Source organism: Mus caroli, unplaced genomic scaffold (assembly GCF_978045245.1).
Source record: "Mus caroli unplaced genomic scaffold, Mus_caroli_1 scaffold_8, whole genome shotgun sequence".
NCBI classification, from domain to species: domain Eukaryota; kingdom Metazoa; phylum Chordata; class Mammalia; order Rodentia; family Muridae; genus Mus; species Mus caroli.
The window spans coordinates 126,447,086-126,466,301 of record NW_028227263.1 but is presented as its reverse complement, the minus strand read 5'-3'; the positions used below and the strand labels follow the sequence as shown (position 1 = coordinate 126,466,301).

The window sequence follows — 19,216 nt, the reverse complement described above, 5'->3', positions numbered from 1 at the left end:
CAGTGGGCACTCTGTGTTTTATCTCCAGAATGTAGAATCCTCCTTAACAGCCTTGGGAGTCAGGCTGGGCTCAGCATGTAACTCATGTCCTTAGAAGTCTTGAGAGTCAGGAAGAGATAAGGAAGAGGGGACTATAATTCAGTTTTTACAGCCTCAGGTTCCAGGAAGGGAACAGGGAGGAGGGGGTAATGACCTGCTCCTTAGTATAAGGCCATTTAGCTTGTTAGGGTGGGAAGCTGTGAAAGGCCTACTTTCTCACCGTATGGTCTTCAACACTGGGTATAGTAGCCTGGGCTGGCATTTGTGTTCTCTTAGGGTCTGCATAACATCTGTCCAGGATCTTCTGACTTTCATAGACTCTGGTGAGAAGTTTGGAGTAATTCTAATAGGTCTGCCTTTATATGTTACTTGACCTTTTTTCCTTACTGCTTTTAATATTCTATCCTTATTTAGTGCATTTGTTGTTCTGATTTTTATGTGTCAGGAGGAATTTCTTTTCTGGTCCAGTCTATTTGGAGTTCTGTAGGCTTCTTGTATGTTCATGGGCATCTCTTTCTTTAGGTTTGGGAAGTTTTCTTCCATAATTTTGTTGAAGGTATTTGCTGGCCCTTTAAGTTGAAAATCTTCATTCTCATCTACTCCTATTATCCATAGGTTTGGTCTTCTCATTGTGTTCTGGATTTCCTGGATGTTTTGAGTTTTTGCATTTTGTATTTTCTCTGATTGTTGTGCCGATGTTCTCTATGGAATCTTCTGTACCTGAGATTCTCTCTTCCATCTCTTGTATTCTGTTGCTGATGCTTGCATCTATGGTTCCAGATTTCTTTCCTAGGGTTTCTATCTCCAGCGTTGCCTCACTTTGGGTTTTCTTTATTGTGTCTACTTCCCTTTTTAGGTCTTGGATGGTTTTGTTCAATTCCATCACCTGTTTGGTTGTGTTTTCCAGTATTTCTTTAAGGACTTCTACCTCTTTAGCAGTGTTCTCCATATTTCTTTATGTGAGTTATTAACGTACTTCTTGATGTCCTCTACCAGTATCATGAGATATGATTTTAAATCCGAGTTTTGCTTTTCGGGTGTGTTGGGGTATCAGGACTGGCTGAGGTGGGAGTGCTGAGTTCTGATGATGGTGAATGGTCTTGGTTTCTGTTAGTAAGATTCTTATGTTTGCCTTTCACCATCTGGTAATCTCTGGAGTTAGTTGTTATAGTTGTCTCTGGTTGGAGTTTGTTCCTCCTGTGATTCTGTTAGTTTCTGTCAGAAGTCCTGGGAGTCCAGCTCTCTTCTGAGTCTTGGTCAGAATACTTTCTGCAGGCAAGCTCTCCTCTTGCAGGGATGGTGCACAGAGGTCTGTCCTGCAGACCTGCCTCCTGGCTGAAGATGAAGCCCTGAAACAGGGCCTGTCCCAGAAGCTGTGTTGCTTCTGCCTGTCCCAGAAACTGTGTCGCTTCTGTAGTCTTCACTCTCACCTGCACAGATTCGCCTCTGAGGGATTTGGGACACAAAATGTCTCCCTTATCTGCTCAGGCAGTCAGAGCCTACCCGGGCAGACACCTTTCCTCTGGCAGGGAAGGTGCCTGGATGTCTGGAGCCTGAAATTGGGTTTGTCCCAGAAGCTGTGTCACTTTTGCCTGTCCCAGAACCTGTGTAGCTTCTGCAGTCAGCACTCTTACCTGCGCAGATTCGTCTCTGAGGGACCTGGGACCCAAGAGGCTCCCTCACCTGCTCAGGAGGTCAGAGCTCTCCTGGGCAGATACCTCTCCTCTGGCAGGGAAGGTGCCCGGATGTCTGGATCCCGATCTCTGAGGGACCCAGGACAAAAAGATGGCTTCCTCGCCTGCTCAGGCAGTCTAGTCACTGATTTCTAACAATCTTTGCATCTGTCTCTCATTTCATCTCATTTTGCTCTTTAGAGAAAAAAAAATCCTTGTAGGGATTGGCCTAAGAATTTGCATATTAGTAACAGTGGTCTCATATGGTGAAATTTAGCATCCCAAATTCCTTTTCCAGATCTGACAAACACACCTGTAGTTCTAGCCTGAGTTCTTTTTTTTATTAGATATTTTCTTCATTTACATTTCAAATGCTATCCCCAAAGCCCCCTATACCCTCCCCCCACCCTGCTCCCCAACCCACCCACTCCTGCTTCCTGGCCCTGGCATTCCCCTCTACTGGGACATATTATCTTTGCAATACCAAGGGCCTCTCCTCCCATTCATGGCCAACTAGGCCACCCTCTGATACATATGCAACTAGAGACACAGCTCTGGGGGAGTAGTGGGTAGTTCATATTGTTTCTCCTATAGGGTTGCAAACCCCTTTAGCTCCTTGAGTACTTTTTCTACCTCCTTTATTAGGGGCCGCGTGCTCCAACCAATAGATGATTGTGAGCGTCTACTTCTGTATTTGCCAGGCACTGGCATAGCCTCACAAGAGAGAGCTATATCAGGGTCCTGTCAGCAAAAGCTTTCTGGCATATGCATTAGTGTCTGGGTTTGGTGGTTGTATATGGGATGGATCCCCAGATGGACTAGTTTCTGGATGGTCAATCCTTTCGTCTCAGCTTCTTTGTCTCTGTAACTCCTTCCATGGGTATTTTGTTCCCCATTCTAAGAAGGAGTGAAGTATTCACACTTTGGTCTTCCTTCTTCTTGAGTTTCATGTGTTTTGCAACTTGTATCTTAGATATTCTAAGCCTCAGTGAACACTTGAATGTCCAGTGGGGTTGTTCTCTGTGTGTGCTGATGATGGATCAGGGATCGTACATGCTACATGAATACTCTTGTACTAACCTGCACCCCATCTCTGGCTTCTTCACATCAGACATCATATTGTTGCTGGGATCAGGACCTGCTTAACTTAGGTTATAGCACAGATACCATAACCTTGTACAGACCAGGTTTTCCCCTTCCCTCTGCTGAGGTCACATGTGGCTTTATTATGTTTGCTTCAATGGCTCAGATGTCCTGCTGATATCCCTCCTCAGAAATTCATTTGCATACAAGGGCAAACCTCAACCTCTCCTGCCATGCAGCCTCCCACCCTCTTGGATTATCAATGAGAAGCCCTAGTCATCCTTCCAAGAGCTGTTTATTCCAACATCACTACTAATGGATCCTATATTTCTCTTGTCTGGAACTGGACCATTGACCTCAATAGGACTACAGTGAAAGAAACTTATAGGTCTTATTAAGTGGATTATTGAAATGTCATCACTGAGCTTTGGTATGAGGCCTTGGCTTTATGGATGGATACAGAAAGTAATTCCCAGCCCAAGTCCATGGGCACAAACAATTCCTAATCCTTTCATGAGATCCATCTCTGTCTCTTTCATTTCTATTTGCATCTCTGATTTCTCCAGGATGACCCTGAATTGGTGTTGGAGAGAGAGAGAGAGAGAGAGAGAGAGAGAGAGAGAGAGAGAGAGAGAGAGAGAGAGAGAGAGATATGAAGTGAGTCTTTCTCTCATCTCTCACGTGGGAGGAACTTCCCAGGGGGAGGAGTATACTTAAGGTCAAGTGGATTTTTCTTTCTGTCACACACTCATGCCTTCCTGTCCCCTCTTTTTGCTGACATATTCCTCATGACCCAGAAGGATCACTCAGAATTTGGAACCATGCCCGTGTTCCTTTCCCCCAAATGCTCCCAGCTCCTCTCTTGTCTCAGCTGGTCACTGGCTTCTGCTCTGATTCCAGTGGATCCAGAAGAGGCAGGGGATGAAGGTGCCTGGGAGGCCTGTCCCATGTCAGGACGGAACTCATGTTTTGAATTCGCTATTTCACTAACTCTTCACATCAGACATCAGATTGTTGCTGGGATCAGTATCTGCTAAGTTGGAAAAGTGAAACCCAGGGTAGATACCCCTGAGCCATGTCCTGGCTCTAAGGGTCTAGCTGTGCAGGGCTGTGGACACCATCACATGTGATATTTGCAGGGAAGAGAGAGGGACACTCACTTGGAGAACAGGGAACTTTCTGCGGAGTTTGGAGGAGGAAGACTTTACAGTTTGATACAGTGTTTTAGTTATCATTAACTGTCACCTTGACACAGCCCAGAGTTACCTGGGGGAAAGGCCTATACTGAATTCCTTATCAGGTCTGGCTGTGGACATGTCTGAGAGCAATTGCCTTAACTGATGCAGGAGGCCCAGGCCACTGTGGGCAGCACCATCCCTAGGCAGGTGGTCCTTGGTTGAATAAGAGAGCTAGCTAAGCCAGAGAATGAGCCAGCAAATGAGCCAGAAAGCAACATGTTTTCTGACTTGGCTTCCTTCAGGGCTACACTATGACCCAGACCTGGACAGGAAATGCATGCTCTGCTCTCCTGAACTGCTTCTGTTCAGTGTGTTTTTATCACAGTAGGAGAAAGAGACCTAGATCAGTGTACAGGGAATAGCAGTTGGCACTTCCATTTGAATCACTGCTCTGTTCCCTGTCCTCAATAGCAGACCCTCAGTAACCAGTGGGCTAAGAGAAGGCAAGGATGAGCCCCCAGACATGAGCCAGTGAGTACAGATGCACCCCCATTCATTACTGCCATTTCCTTTAAATCTGAAGAAAAATGTACCAGGACTTTCCTTTGAAATTTGTGAGTACAAGGCTTCTTCTGAGGCTGCCCATCTTCTGAATGCATACTTCTTCCAACTTTAGTCCAGGACTTCCCACATAACATCTGGAATCCTGTCTAGACCCACCCTACACTAGATGAAATTTGATCTGCAGAGCCCAGTGGGCAGGATGACAGGTCCTGAATCCACATTGTGCTAAAGAGATCAGGGAAGGTCACATTTGACCTGTTAACCATGCCTGCTGTCATGTAGACATGAAATCACAGTTTTCCTGGTGACCTCCAGAGGTTGATATCAGGGCACACATTCAACACTCAGACATGAGTGAGTTTCCCTGAGCCTAGGATATTGGTTTCCATCCCTGTACCTATTAATGTGGATCTCCCTCCCTAGACCTTGCTAGGGGTATATGAGGATACCCCTTTGTCTGGGGAACCTGAAAGTCTCCTCCCTCCTGGCATCTCTTATAGGAGAAGAGTGTATATCTGCAGGGGAATCACCCAGACAAAGGGCGTAGGTGACCCAAGAAGACCAGAGAGAACCTGGGCTCACCCAATGACAGATCATCCAACACATAATGCTGGAAAGGTCCCTTGAAACCCTCCATAGGAAGAGGAGCCCATAGTCCTTTCTAGGACACATAGGTTGCTCTCCAACAATGAGGACATGAATCTCCTCACAAAATGAGTCCTGGACCTCTCTCCTGGGTCAGGAACTTGACTGGTGACATTAGTGATAAAGGGTTTATCTTCATCTCCAGTAATCACACAGCTGGTCCCTTTAAACTGCCCTCAGACATCTCTGTCACCTTCTTGATGGGAAATCCCACCTTCCCAGAGCACTGAGGACACATGGCAGACTGGGTGCTCAGCTGAGTCTCTGTGTCACAGGGACGACACATAGGCAGCATGGAGGCTCCCTTTTTGGTGATGACAGACTCAAGGCCAGGACTCAGCAGATGTCAGCCTTGGGATGAGCCGTTGTTCTCTGAGGGCATGGAGATGCTTATCAGCTCAGTTCCTCAAGGTGTTGCTTGGAGGAGAAAGATAAAGAGAGGGATGCAGGGCAGCACAGAGAATGGAAAGGGCAGAGCAGTGCCTTGGACACAGAGCCCACCACCCACAGCCCCTTGGATTCTGGGAAGTACTCCTGCATGAGAGGACACCTAGCTCAAGAGGAGGAAGGACAGCAGAGGCCAGGTGCTTTGCTGGAGCTGAAGGTCTCCTCAGAGTGAGGTCATCACAGCTAGAAGAGATATGGAGGTGTCCTCTGTGCTTCCCTGCAAGGGGTGTATCCTGCTTACAGGTAAGGGTGCCTACTCCAAGACTGTGTGTGGGGTGGGGGAGGCCCAGAGTCTTCTGAAATGGACAGGATCCTTAGGGAAGATGTGTGGTTTTTGCTTACTTTCATGGTGCAGAAGGTGCAGTGAGGAACAGAGGCTCAGCAGCAGGAAGCTCTGAGCAGAAAGGAGCTGATGAGGGGAGAGAAAAGCCTCAGGTGCCCCTGTTCAATATCAGTCACATTGGCTAGCATTGGAATCCCAGTGGTCCCCATCTTGACAGGGTGAATCTCCAAATAGGAGTCAAACCTGGGAGGGCCAGCAAGACGACTCAGTGTGTGGAGACATGCCAGTCTGAATTCATTCCTCAGCTCTCACAGGGTAGATGGAGATACAGGTTCCTGCAAGGTCTGCTCTGCCCCCTACACAGGTGTATGTCATGCACCCACAATGTGCACACTGAAACACGTGCCTTCCCAAACTCACACATACAATACAGAAATATAAGTTACACTTAAATGTAATGATTGTCTTTTACTACTATCCTGGAAACGATGTAGATAAATCCATGGAGATATCTCTCCTTCCTCCCTCCCTCCCTCCCTCCCTCCCTCCCTCCCTCCCTCCCTCCCTCCCTCCCTCCCTCCCTTCCTCCCTTCCTTCTTTCCTTCCTTCTTTTTTTTTCCCCAACTGGTTTCTGAGATTTTTTTTCAGGAACTGAACCATTTAAAAAGACCATACTAATCTCTTCCCTCAAAAAATTCCTTTTTTTTCCCTAGTGGACTGGAAGTCAGAGTATCCAGAGGAGAAAGCCAATGGTTTAATGGAACTGTAAATAGAACAGAAAACAATTCAGAAAGTGAGAACTGTGTGGAAGAGGAGAAGGAGGAGGAGGAGGAGGAGAAGGAGGAGGAGGAGGAGGAGGAGGAGGAGGAGGAGGAGGAGGAAGAGTAAGAGGAGATCAGAGAGCCGTTTCTCCTCACACCAGACAATCTTTATATGAAGAGTGATATGGGGACACCTGAGTAGAGGATTCCTCAGAGAGGAAATGACACCCTCTGAGGCTCTGAGGGAATTGAGGTCATGTTGCTCACCTCCATTCAGGGCACACCCCTACCCACAGGCCTAAGCTGAGGGATGCTCACACCTGCTCAGGATTGGTGGCTTCTCTTTCTTCCTTTCTAGCCTCCCTCTTAACCTGCTGGCTCCTGCCCATCACTACTCAAGTTGACATCGAATCCTTACCGCCCCAAGTGGTTGAAGGAGAAAATGTTCTTCTACGGGTTGACAATCTGCCAGAGAATCTTCTAGGCTTTGTCTGGTATAAAGGTGTGACAGACATGAGCCTCGGAATTGCACTGTATTCACTGACCTATAGCAGAGGTGTGACAGGACCTGTGCACAGTGGTAGAGAGATATTGTACCGAAATGGGTCCCTGTGGATTCAAAATGTCACCCAGGAGGACACAGGATTCTACACCCTACGAACCATAAGTAAACGTGGAGAAATTATATCAAATACATCCATGCATCTTCATGTGTACTGTAAGTAATTCTTTGTGAACTCTGGGTTCTGGGTGGGGTCCTTCCACTAGGCACACAGAAGTGTCAGGTCCGGCCTGTGTCTTCCTTCCCACTGCATTGTGTCTCCATGTTGGGGCTTGAACATTCAGTGCAGGACTCAACGTGGTGGAGAACAATGTCAACTGCACAGAATCTTTCATTTGACTTCACCTTGGAGGAACCTGGATGCATGGTGGGCAAATCAGCCTCTGTCTAGACTATTGGGGATCTTAGCAGGAATCTGTCCTTGAAAAGTCCTGGAGGGAGAGTGGTTATACCTGGTTGAGGAAGCCATGTGCTCCTTATGGACGTGAGTACTAGGAATCCCTGATTCCAGACCTCTGTTCCAGACTCATCTCCTGATGGCTCTGAGAATAATTTTACTAGGGTTGCATTTTGACTTTCTGTCAGCAGAGACCAGTGCTTTTGAGTAGTGAAAGTCTTTTGCTGTGTGTAGCCAGACAGTGCACTGCAGTGAGAGCCATGGTTAGGCTAGGTCTCCTGACCATCCCTAGTGACTCAGCAGGGAGAGTACAGCAGAGCAGGTGCCCAGGCCACCATCGAACTCCCCTAACAGGCTTATGAGACTTCCAGGAAGGTCAGGATCCCTAAGGATAGGGACAGAGGACACAGGACCTCCTGAAAAGTTCTTGTCTTCTGGGTACTGTTTCGGGATTTCTCTTCTGCATGCAATTGATGACAGGCTCTGCTGATGTGGACAGTTCCTTGTGGGGCAAGTGGATCCATGTTACCAGACAAAAACTGGGTAGGCTGAGTGGATTCAGAAACCCTGGTAAATGATCATATCTGAGAATGGTAGGTGTTTGATTTACTCCAGGCGTGGTTTCTGTCCTGGAGCACATGACCATGACACTCCACATGAGGATCGTGACATTTTGTCATGTATCACGGAGCAGAGTTCTCCATGCTAATGAGGTATGTAGATGGGCTAGCCTCAAGGGTTTAGCCAATAAGCTTTTCTTTCTAGACATTCCTTCCTGCAAAAGGTCAACCCTGAGTAAGCTGTATGCATCTATTTTCCACTAATGATAAACAGTTTGGAAAGTACCAACTATCTGTCTCACCAAGAACCTCCGTGGGGAAGGCCACAGAAGGCCCCTCTACCCTCCAGACACGAACACTCACCCCTGAGTTAAGCTGGAGTCCCCTCACCCCCTGCACTGGGTTCATCTCAGGCTCTTGGACCAATCTAGATTCCTGAAGGTTCCCAAAGGTGTCTGGGTGACCAGGAGCTTGAGAACCCCAGCTTCAGCCCCAGCCTGTGTTGTTACTCACAGGGATGGAGTCCTCATCTTTTTTTTTTTTTTTAAAGATTTATTTATTACATATAAGTACACTGTAGCTGTCTTCAGACACACCAGAAGAGGGAGTCAGATCTTGTTACAGATGGTTGTGAGCCACCATGTGGTTGCTGGGATTTGAACTAAGGACCTTTGGAAGAGCAGTCGGGTGCTCTTACCTGCTGAGCCATCTCACCAGCCCTGGAGTCCTCATCTTAGGCTATGTTCATAGCCTGATGTCTTCCATTTCATCTGCCCGAGCTGTGTTTACACACCATAGCTGCAAACTTGAACCCACAGTTCCTCAGAAATGAGCTGAAGTTCCTGTAAGGGCCTAGGAGGAGGCAGCATCAGGAAATACAATCAATACTGAGGTTCTGTACCAGGAACCCATCTTGTGTCCTGGCTTTTAACTCTGTCCCTATAGACCTGGAGGTCACTGGCACAGTCTTCTCAGACCTACTAGCTGGTTCCTGTGTCTGCTACCCTGCCAGGGGGTCATGTTCACATCCCAGACATGTAGTTTCTCTGGGAATGAAAGGGTGCCCTAGTTGTTCCTTGACTTCCACCTAGGGATCGTGTCCTCCGCCCCACCCCGCTGTGACACGCCCTTGACAGAAACACCCCCACACACCCACACCCCCACACACACTGAGATAAGTCCAATGTCTGAAACTCACACATAAATGTAATTAATAAATAAATTAAAAAAATAAAAAATTGAAGATTCAATACTGTTTCTCCAGACCTATGCATTCCTTAAATAAATCCATGTATTGACAGTGTCCATGGAGATTTATAAGCATTACTACTACTACTACTACTACTACTACTACTACTACTACTACTACAACTACTATTAAATGTAAGACATATCAGGGTCCTCATGAAACCCTAGTCTTCATGCCTTGAAAAACAGATCAATAATGAAAGCTAGAAGGTGAAGTCACATGTGGATTAGAACCAATAAAGCAACAGGAACTTAACTCCTGATTCCTGAAGGTTCCCAAAACCTCAGAAAGAGTTGGAGAGTCACGAATCAGAGTGTGTAGGGGAAGAGGTGGGAGGCATCATCGCAACCCCCATCTACACTGAGTGTGAGCAGGGATCTGGAGACAGTGAGGTGGGCCATGCTGACCTCCAAGGAGAGAGCACCATAGAGAGGAAATACCAAGTGAGGGACATGGAGCGCATGGAGGTAGTGCACTGACCTCCACCAAGTAGGGCAGGGAGACACCACACACCTCGGCTGAGCAATGGACACAGTTGTTCAGGACATAGGGCACCATCTTAGCCAAATACAGAAGTCCTAATATTGATGGATTTCTCTCTTCCTTCTAGCCTCCATTTTGACCTGTGGACGCCCTCCCACCTCTGCTCAGCTCAGTATTGAATCAGTGCCACCCAGTGTTGCTAGAGGAGAAAGTGTTCTTCTTCTTGCTCGAAATCTTCCAGAGAATCTTCGAGCCATTTTCTGGTACAAAGGGGCGATTGTGTTCAAGAATCTCGAGGTTGCCAGATATGTAATAGCCAAGAATTCAAGTGTGTTGGGCCCTTCTCACAGCGGTAGAGAGATAATGTACAGCAATGGATCCCTCGTGCTTCAGAATGTCACTCGGAAGGATGCCGGATTCTACACCTTACGAACTCTGAGTACAGATCTGAAAGCTGAAGTAGCGCATGTGCAACTCCAGGTGGACAGTAAGTGGTTCTCTGTGATTAGTCAGTGCTGGTCTAGGTTTAGACACAGCACTGTTTTGCTTGACCTGTATCTGCCTCCCCTCTGCACCTTGTCCCCATGTTGGTGTTTGAGCACTTTGTGCAAGACACACATAGTGGAGACAAATGGCCATAGATCAGACTCTTGTACTGACTCCACCATCAGACAGTAGTGTGTGTGTGTGTGTGTGTGTGTGTGTGTGTGTATGTGTGTGATAGGAAAGGGGCTCAGTCTAGTTTCTTGAGGCTCTCACAATGAACATGGTATTGAGAAAGACCCTCTTGGCACCAGGCAAATTTTATTATCTTCATGGATGTGCACCAGGAAATGCTGGCCCCAGACCTCTGGCACAGGGTGAACTTCAAGTGACCCTGAAGAGTATTTTGCCAGCTTTGGACCCTTACTTCCTGTTGAAGCTGACAGGGAACAATGGTTTTTGGCTGACCGTATTTCATAGTATTTGAAACCAACTAGTGCACTAATTTGAGAGCCACATGTAAGCAAGGTCACCTCCTTCCAAGACTCAGAATGGAGAGCATAGCTGGACAGGTCATCAGGCCATGATCCAACTGTCCTCATTGGCTTATGAGACTTCACAAGAAAGTCAGGGTACCCACGAGGAAGAACCAAGGGCACAGGTCCTCCAGCTCAGGGCATCCTCTCCTGTAGCCAAATAGTAAGAGGCTTTGCTGATCTGGACAGATCGCAGAAATGAACTGCAGTCATCACATTGGTCACCAGGGGGAGGTATTACCTCATGGTCAAACAGTGAGATGCTGGTTTCTTGGAGAAGATAAAAGAAATGATTTTCATGTCTGTCCCAATAGACCTGAAGGTCCCTCCCAGAAGGTCACACTGACCTACTGGCTGCTTCCTGTAACTGAGAACTGTGCTGTACTAGGGGACCATGTTCAGCCTTCTTTCTAGCATCTTAAGGGAAAAGAGAGAGAGAGAGGGTGAGCACAGAGAATTACCAAGGAAAGGACATCCTTAAAATGTCAGGGTGGACGTGGGCTGACCTGAACTAGATTTCAACCAACAAAGGAGCCTAGAATTCAGGTGTCCCTCTGAAACTCTCTACAGCAGGGTGAGCCCACACCTATCCAGGGCACAAGTGACCTTCTGCTGCACACACAGGACATGGATCTCCTGACACAACTGATCCAGAAGGTTTGTCCTGGATTGGGTCCTGAACGTTGAGAGCAGTGATAAGTGATGAGTTTCATTCCCCTGGCACCACTCAGCTGGTCCCTTTCCAGCTCTTACAGACACCTCTGGCTGAGGGTAATTCCACCTTCCCAGAGCATTGTGAACATGGGGATGTCTGGGGCCCAGTGGAGTTTCTGTGTCACAGAGGTTGCATAGGGAGCACAGAGTCATCTTCTCTGCTGGTGATAGAGCCAAGGTCAGGAATAGGAGAGGTCAGCCCTGGGGTGATCTGTTGGATTCTGGAGCACAGGGGCACTTATCAGTCTGTTGCTCACTGTGTGGTCTGGAGACTGAAACATAATGAGAGAATGGGGTAGAGAAACACCTGGCAATACCTAGGGGGGAGACAGCAGTGCCTTGGGTAAGGATTCTGTCCATAGCACATGTGGCTCTGGGAGGGGCTTCTACCTAGGTGCGGGCTCAGGTCAGAGGGAGGCAGATCAGCAGTGCTGACCCTGGGATGGCAAAGCATGGTGGCAGTGCTGGAGCTGAAGCTCTCCTCTGCTATGGGAAGACAATGCATGCATCAGAGACCATGGAGCCCCCACTCTTCCTCCCTGGGCAAGGAAAAACACTGTGGGCAAGGGCTGGTCTCATTGAAGAGAGAATTCCCTGGTAGTGTGTGTGGGAGGGCAGAGCTCAGGCCCTGGCTGGAGTCTCTAAGGAGGACAAGGGTCTGAATGAGATTGAGGGTGTCTGCATGCCCCTTAGTGGAGGTGACACAGAGGTTGTCAGAGGTTCAGCAGCAGGAGATTCTCAGTGAACAGGAAATGGTGAAGAGTGAGGATGGAGGAGGGGCGAGTTTCCTACTCATATTCAATCGTGTTGGCTACTGTATTCTGAAGACTGCTGTTTCCAGCTATGACAGGGTGAGTCAAAAAATGAGTGACTGGGGTGGGCCAGTGAGGTGTTGCAGTGAGTGAAGGCAATTTCTGCCAGACTCGGCAACCTGTGTCTAATCCTCAGCTCCTACAAGGAGAACAAGGAACAAGGAGAGAAGCCTCTGAGTCCTCTAAGTTGTTTTCTGCTCCACCCATAGGTACTGTGGCATGTAGACACCCATATACATATGCATGCAGCCATGCACATGTGTTCACACCTGCATGTATTCACACACACAGAGCATCACACACAAAAGAACAGGAACAAATGTAAAAAATTAACTCAATCTAGGGTATACATTAGCTAGAAAGGCGAGAGTCTTCCAAATAAAACCCTGGACATGCTGGACCTTGGGCCATTGGTTGGTCATTAATTTTTCATCCATTCACTCATTTATCCTTTACAGGTATCTGAGTTTTTTTCTAGGAGCATTAATTTTTAAAAATACAGATCCTGTATTTAAAATATTTTTAAATACTGCTCCTTACAAAGCCCTATTCCAAGTGGACTGGAAAACAGACCAGCAGAGGAAGCCAGAAGGTGAAGTTAGGTGTGGACTGTAGCCACCAAAGAACAGAACAACAATAAGTCAGAGAGCCAAGATACAAGATCTATGAGGAAAGATACCCGGGAGGCATCACCCTAAGACCAGTCTACACTTAGCAATGATCTATGGTCAGTGAGCCAGGGCCATGTTGACACCCAATGAGAGAGCATCATACTGATCATATGGCAATTGCAGGGTCACGGTGTGCATGGAGGTAATGCACTGATCTCCACAAAGTAGGGCAGGGAGACACCCACCCCACACACCTCAGCTGAGCAATGGAGACACCTGCTCAGAACACAGGGCGCCATCTTAGTCAAATACAAGCATCCCCATATTGATGAATCTCTCTCTTCTCTTCTGCTCAGGACACAGGGCAGCATCTTAGTCAAATACAAGTGTCCCCATATTAATGGAACTCTCTCTTCCCTTGTAGCCTGTCTTTCAACCTACATGCACCCTCCTACCTCTGCCCAGCTCACTGTTGAATCAGCACCGACCAGTGTTGCTGAAGGGGAAAGTGTTCTTCTACTTGTTCACAACCTCCCAGAGAATCTCCGAGCCATTTTCTGGTACAAAGGGGTGATTGTGTTCAAGGACCTTGAAGTTGCACGATATGTAATAGCCAATAATTCAAGTGTGCCGGGCCCTGCCCACAGCCATAGAGAGACAGTGTACAGCAATGGATCCCTCCTGATTCAGAATGTCACTTGGAATGATGCTGGATTCTACACCTTACGAACTCTGAGTACAGATCTGAAAGCTGAAGTAGCGCATGTGCAACTCCAGGTGGACAGTAAGTGGTTCTCTGTGATTAGTCAGTGCTGTGTGGGGCTTAAACACACAGAACTGTCCTTTCTGGCCTGTGTTCCCATGTTAAGTTTTGGGCAGTTCGTGCAAGACACACATGGTGGAGACAAATGGCCATAGGTCAGACTCCATTTTCTGATTCCCTTCTGCATCCATTTCATTCTGGTTGGAAAGCAACTCAGCCTAAGATGTGAGACACTGTCCAGTCTTGTGGGGATCTCAATGTATGTTCCCCTAAGAAAGACCCTGTGGGCATTAGGCAGGGTCTGGTTGAGGAAAGGATGGCATCCTAAGAGAGGTGAGCACCAGGAAGCACTGGCTGCATTCATCTATGTGAGGCTCAACTACTAGTGACCTGAGGGAACATTTTGTCAGGGCTAGACTATTAATAACTCTCAGAGAAGATGGAGAACAATGTTTTTGGCTGTCCATGTCAAACTGGGTAGTTAATTTCTCCACACATGAGTTTTATATATAAAATCTAGAAATGGTTGCAGAGACCATGGAAGAGTGCTGCTTATGTGTTTGCTGCTGGCTCAGCCTGTTTTCTTATAGCACCCAGGTACCCTGGGGGACTGGACCCTCTCCCATCAATAACCGATTAAGAAATGTGTTCTGGGCTTGCCCACAGGCCAATATGGTGGTGATTTTACAACTGGGGTTCGCTCTTTCAAATCTACTCTAGCCTGTCGAAGTTGGCAGATAGCCAGCTAGCATAGTTCCTGATCCTTTTCCGAGACTTGAGCCTGCCAAGAATATCAGACTGCTCCCAGCCCTCACCCATCTCTAGATATGTGGGCTGGGGGGCAGATTAGCAAGAACATTTAGAAGAGAAAGTCAGAAGTTGAACGAAGCCACAAAGAAAACTGAGAAAAAAGGTCAGAGAATGTATAGGTGGGGTCTGTGGAGAAAACATTCAGAGAAGGCATAACCTCAGCCTCATGTGAGCATGAGTGCAGTGTCTGACAGAACAGTGAGGGAATGACATCTGAGAAGAAAACTCCATGCAGAGGAAATGACATATTCCAGGGCTCGCAGGGAACAGAGTCTATACTGCTGACTTCCACTAGGTTGGGTAGAAATGTCTACAGTGCATTGCTAGGCTGAATGACAAATTCACCCACTCTGGATGGAGGTCGCCATCTTTCTATCAAGCACTATGATCCCATGTGGTGACTTTTCTCCTTTCCCTTCCAGACTCCTTTTCCACGTGCTGTGACCCTCTCACCTCTGCCCCACTCAGGATCGATCCAGTACCACAGCATACTGCTAAAGGAGAAAGTGTTCTTCTCCAAGTTCACAATCTGCCAGAAGATCTGCGAATGTTTTCCTGGTTCAAATCCATATATAGCACCCAGATCTTTAAAATAGCAGAGTACAGCAGAGCCTTTAATTCTGTCATCAGGGGGCCTGCACACAGCAGAAGAGAGATAGTGTATACCAACGGATCCCTGCTGCTCCAGGATGCCATGGAGAAAGACACAGGCATGTACACACTACAAACGGTAGACAGAAATTTCAAAATTGAAACAGCACATGTGAAAATCCAGATAAATGGTAAGTGACTCTCTATGGCTTCCAGCTGCTGGGTGTGGCTTACCCTACTTTATAACTGTACTATGTGGACTGGGGTGGGTCTGTTCTCTCTCCCACTGCATTGTGTCCTCACATTGGCATTTGGGCACTTACTGCAGGGTACACATCTGGTGGGCCAACAGCATTAGATCAGAACCTGTCACTTGTCTCTGTTCTGAACTCCAGGCAACACTAGGGAGCTGTTTGTCATGATTTGGTTTTGACTTCCTGTCACAGCTGACATAGGACAGGGCCTTATTGGTTTGTGGAACCAACCCGTGCATTGCCATGAGAGTCATGGTTAGGCTAAGTCCCCTGGACATCTACCTCAGAGACTCAGCAAGGAGTGCATAGCTGGATAGGTGCCCAGGCCAATAATTCTCTGTCCTGATGGATTATGAGACCTCACAGGTACATAAGTGTCCCCAAGGGGAGGGACAAAGGACACAAGTCCTCCTTGCAAGTGATTGTCCTCTGGGGTCCAGCCCCATGAATGCTGCTCTGCAGGCATATGGGGAAAGTTGTTGACCTGGACAGCACCCAGACATGATCTTTACTTCCCCCTGTGACCACTATGTGGCTATAGAAGGCCACAACCACTGCTTAGAAAAGTATTTCCAAGAGCCATGTGCTTAATTGTAGCCTGACTTCCACCCCCTACCCTCAACCTCACTCAGATCTGGAGACCTCTGGCACAACCTTCTCCAACCTACATACCACCCCACCCCCACAGCCCACACATGCATAAGCTACCTGGAGTATTAACCAGTGTCAGTAGCTCTGAATATGAGAATTTCACCAACACCTGGACATGCTAGGCCTGGAGACATCATCCACCCACATGTATCTGAGCCTGTCCAGGCACTGAACCTTCCAAAAAGATCAAACTAATCGTTCCTGTCAGGACCCTAGCTCTAGTGGACTGGAAGACAGACAAGGAAGCTAACTTTGAAGTCAGAGGTTGATCGGAACCAGAAAAGGAACAGGTCAAAGAGGTCAGAGGGTGAAGACTTCCTTTGTAGAGGAAGAGGTCAGGGAAGTTACTCCCATATCCCACATCTTCTGATGGAGGTTTGTGAGGACAGTGAGGGTGGAGACACATGAGGACAGAGTTCCCCAAAGAGGAAGGGACACAACGTCAGGTGCACAGAGGGCATGGAAGTCATTTGCTCACTCCCTCTCACTTGTGCAGACATGCCTACCCACTTCTGCTGAGTGATGGATCTAAGCTTCTTTGGTCACAGGACCCCATCTTTTCACCTAAGACAAAGGTGTCAATATTGATGGGTTTGTCTCTCTTCTCTTCTATCTGCCCTTTTAGCCTGTGTTCACCCTTCTGCCACTGGCCAGCTCGTTATTGAATCAGTGCCACCCAATGTTGTTGAAGGGAGAGATGTTCTCCTACTTGTTCATAATATGCCAGAGAACCTTCGATCCTTTTCCTGGTACAAAGGTGTAGCCATTGTCAGCAAACATGAAATTTCACGGAATATAATAACTAGTAATAGAAGTGTGCTGGGACCTGCACACAGTGGTAGAGAGACAGTGTATTCCAATGGATCTCTTCTGCTCCACAATGCCACCCAGAAGGACGCTGGATTATACACCTTACTAACCTTAAACAGACAGTTTGAAACTCAAGGAATACATGTTCACATCCACATATACAGTAAGTATTCTCTGAGATCTGTGGGTGCTGGTGGGGTTGAATCCATGTTATACACTCAGGACTGTCAGGTGTGGACTATGCCTGCCTCTCTCTACGTGTGTCTCCATGTTGGAGTTTGAGAACTTAGTGCAGGGTATATATCGATTAGACACACTGAAATGGATCAGAATCCCTCACCTGATTCCACCTGCAGGATAGGATGTATCCTGGGTAACTCAGCCCACAGATGATTGTATCAGATTCTTGGGGCTCTCACCCTAAACATGGCCCTGAGAAATAGCTAAGGCAGGGCCTAGCTGAGAGAACAATGGTTTCATCACAGTGAAGTGAACATCAGGAAGCTTGGTTTCAGACCTCAGTTCCAGACTCAACTCTAGTTATCCCTAGAATGCTTCTCCTTAGGGCTAGCAATGAACTTCCTGTCAGAGCTGATAGGGAACAAGGCTTTACTGGCTGTGCAAGTCCCATAGGGCATGGGATCAGCTGTGCACTGCCATGACAGCTGCAGTCACGTAGGTCACCTGTGCACTTCCTTCTCCTGAGTCTCAGTGGACAGGTGCTAGGACAGAAGCCAACTGTTCTGATGTGCTTAGGAGACTCATGGATGGTCAGGTCCCCTAGGGGAGGGACAGAGGTGACAGTTCTCCAGGAAGCTCCTTGCCCTCAGGGGTCCAGCCTAGAGTAAACTGTAAGAGATGCTGCTGATTTGAGCAGCTCCCCCATCCCAAGGTTAGGCTACTGCTCATATCTGTGGGCAACTCATAAACCCAGCAGTATCATGCTCTCTGTACCAGTGTAGGAAAACAAAGACCTAGGGTACACATCGGCTGAATCAGGGTCACACAGGCCATGGGTGGCAGATCCAAAGCAGAAGAAATTTGTCTGTGGTCACAGCTCCAAAATCTTCACGTTGGAGGCTCTTTTAGGCATCTATTCACTATAGTGGTTCTGGCTGAGCTTTCTGAAGGACGACTGTCATTTAGTCCCCTCCCCTATTGCTTTACAGAGCCTGTGGTGCAGCCCTTCATGAGAGTCACAGACACCACAGTCAGAGTGCAGAGCTCTGTTGTCCTCACCTGCCTCTCAGCTGACACTGGAATCTCCACCCAGTGGCTCTTCAACAACCAGAATCTGCGGCTCACAGAGAGGATGATGTTGTCCCCATCAAAGTGCCAACTCAGAATAGATCCTGTTAGGAGGGAAGATGCTGGAGAGTACCGGTGTGAAGTCTCAAACCCAGTCAGTTCAAAGACCAGTCTCCCTGTCAGCCTGACTGTGGTGATTGAGTGACCCCTCCTCCTGTCCTCTAGCAGAGTGGGGGCATTGATTTATCAATGGAGCAGAGTTATGTGGTGAAAATTGTCAGTTACTACTCAGGTACAGCCAGCATGGTGAGTCACATCTGTATTCCTGGGATAAACATGTGCAAGGACAGGCCAGAACATAGAGACTTGGTTTCCAAAAAGAGAAAGCATCAATATAGTAAACAGTATTGCAGTGGTGTTAAGCGTTAGGCTGTGGATCAAATACAGAGCCAATCCTCAGAATCCATGGAAACTAATTTCAGCAGCCACTAATGTTCTAGATGCTCCAAGTCTCCTGTTAACACGATGCAGTATGTTCATAGAGATAAATGTGTCTTTCATATGCTTAAATATATTTTGTGTATAACTGATTCACATAGCACCAATGCTGGCTGGACACCAGTCATTCATGTGAAGGGAGGACAAATAATAGGAGAAGGGACTGACCTTTCCTAGTAGATATAACTTGTGTCTAAATAGTTTTTACCCACAGTTTGATGCACAGATGTAGCATCCATAGCAGAGACCCAACTGCCTGACAGTGGTGTTCATAAGATTCTTTTTCCTGTTCCTCTCTCTCTCTCTCTCTCTCTCTCTCTCTCTCCTCCCCCTCCCGTCCTCCTCCCTCCCTCCCTTCCTTCCTTTCTTCTTCTTTTTTTTTTTTTTTTGGTGGGGCATATATGGGATTTCCCACTTTGGGAATTTTGAAGCACAAAATCAACCTGAAGCACACTCATACTGTCATGTGATTGTAAACATTGTCTACTCTCAAAGTGTTTTTAAAATCATC

The 19,216-nt window shown here is 47.4% G+C and overlaps 1 protein-coding gene across 1 annotated transcript; it reads left to right on the top strand.

The window, feature by feature from the left end:
- The first annotated feature begins 5,823 nt into the window (after positions 1–5,823).
- On the top strand, positions 5,824–18,412 carry LOC110298690 (cell adhesion molecule CEACAM3-like). Its single transcript, XM_021168086.2, has 7 exons — positions 5,824–5,872; positions 7,032–7,391; positions 10,052–10,411; positions 13,505–13,864; positions 15,076–15,435; positions 16,775–17,122; positions 18,129–18,412. Exons 1-7 carry the CDS (start codon positions 5,824–5,826, stop codon positions 18,410–18,412), a joined length of 2,121 nt encoding a protein of 706 aa, XP_021023745.2.
- Positions 18,413–19,216: the final 804 nt, after the last annotated feature.

Bases quoted from the DNA above. Each gene is read 5' to 3' on its own strand.
- LOC110298690 (XM_021168086.2), top strand. From the start codon at position 5,824: ATGGAGGTGTCCTCTGTGCTTCCCTGCAAGGGGTGTATCCTGCTTACA. The intron at 13,865-15,075 runs GTAAGTGGTTCT...TTTCCCTTCCAG, and splicing joins TGTGCAACTCCAGGTGGACA to ACTCCTTTTCCACGTGCTGT. The intron at 15,436-16,774 runs GTAAGTGACTCT...CTGCCCTTTTAG, and splicing joins TGTGAAAATCCAGATAAATG to CCTGTGTTCACCCTTCTGCC.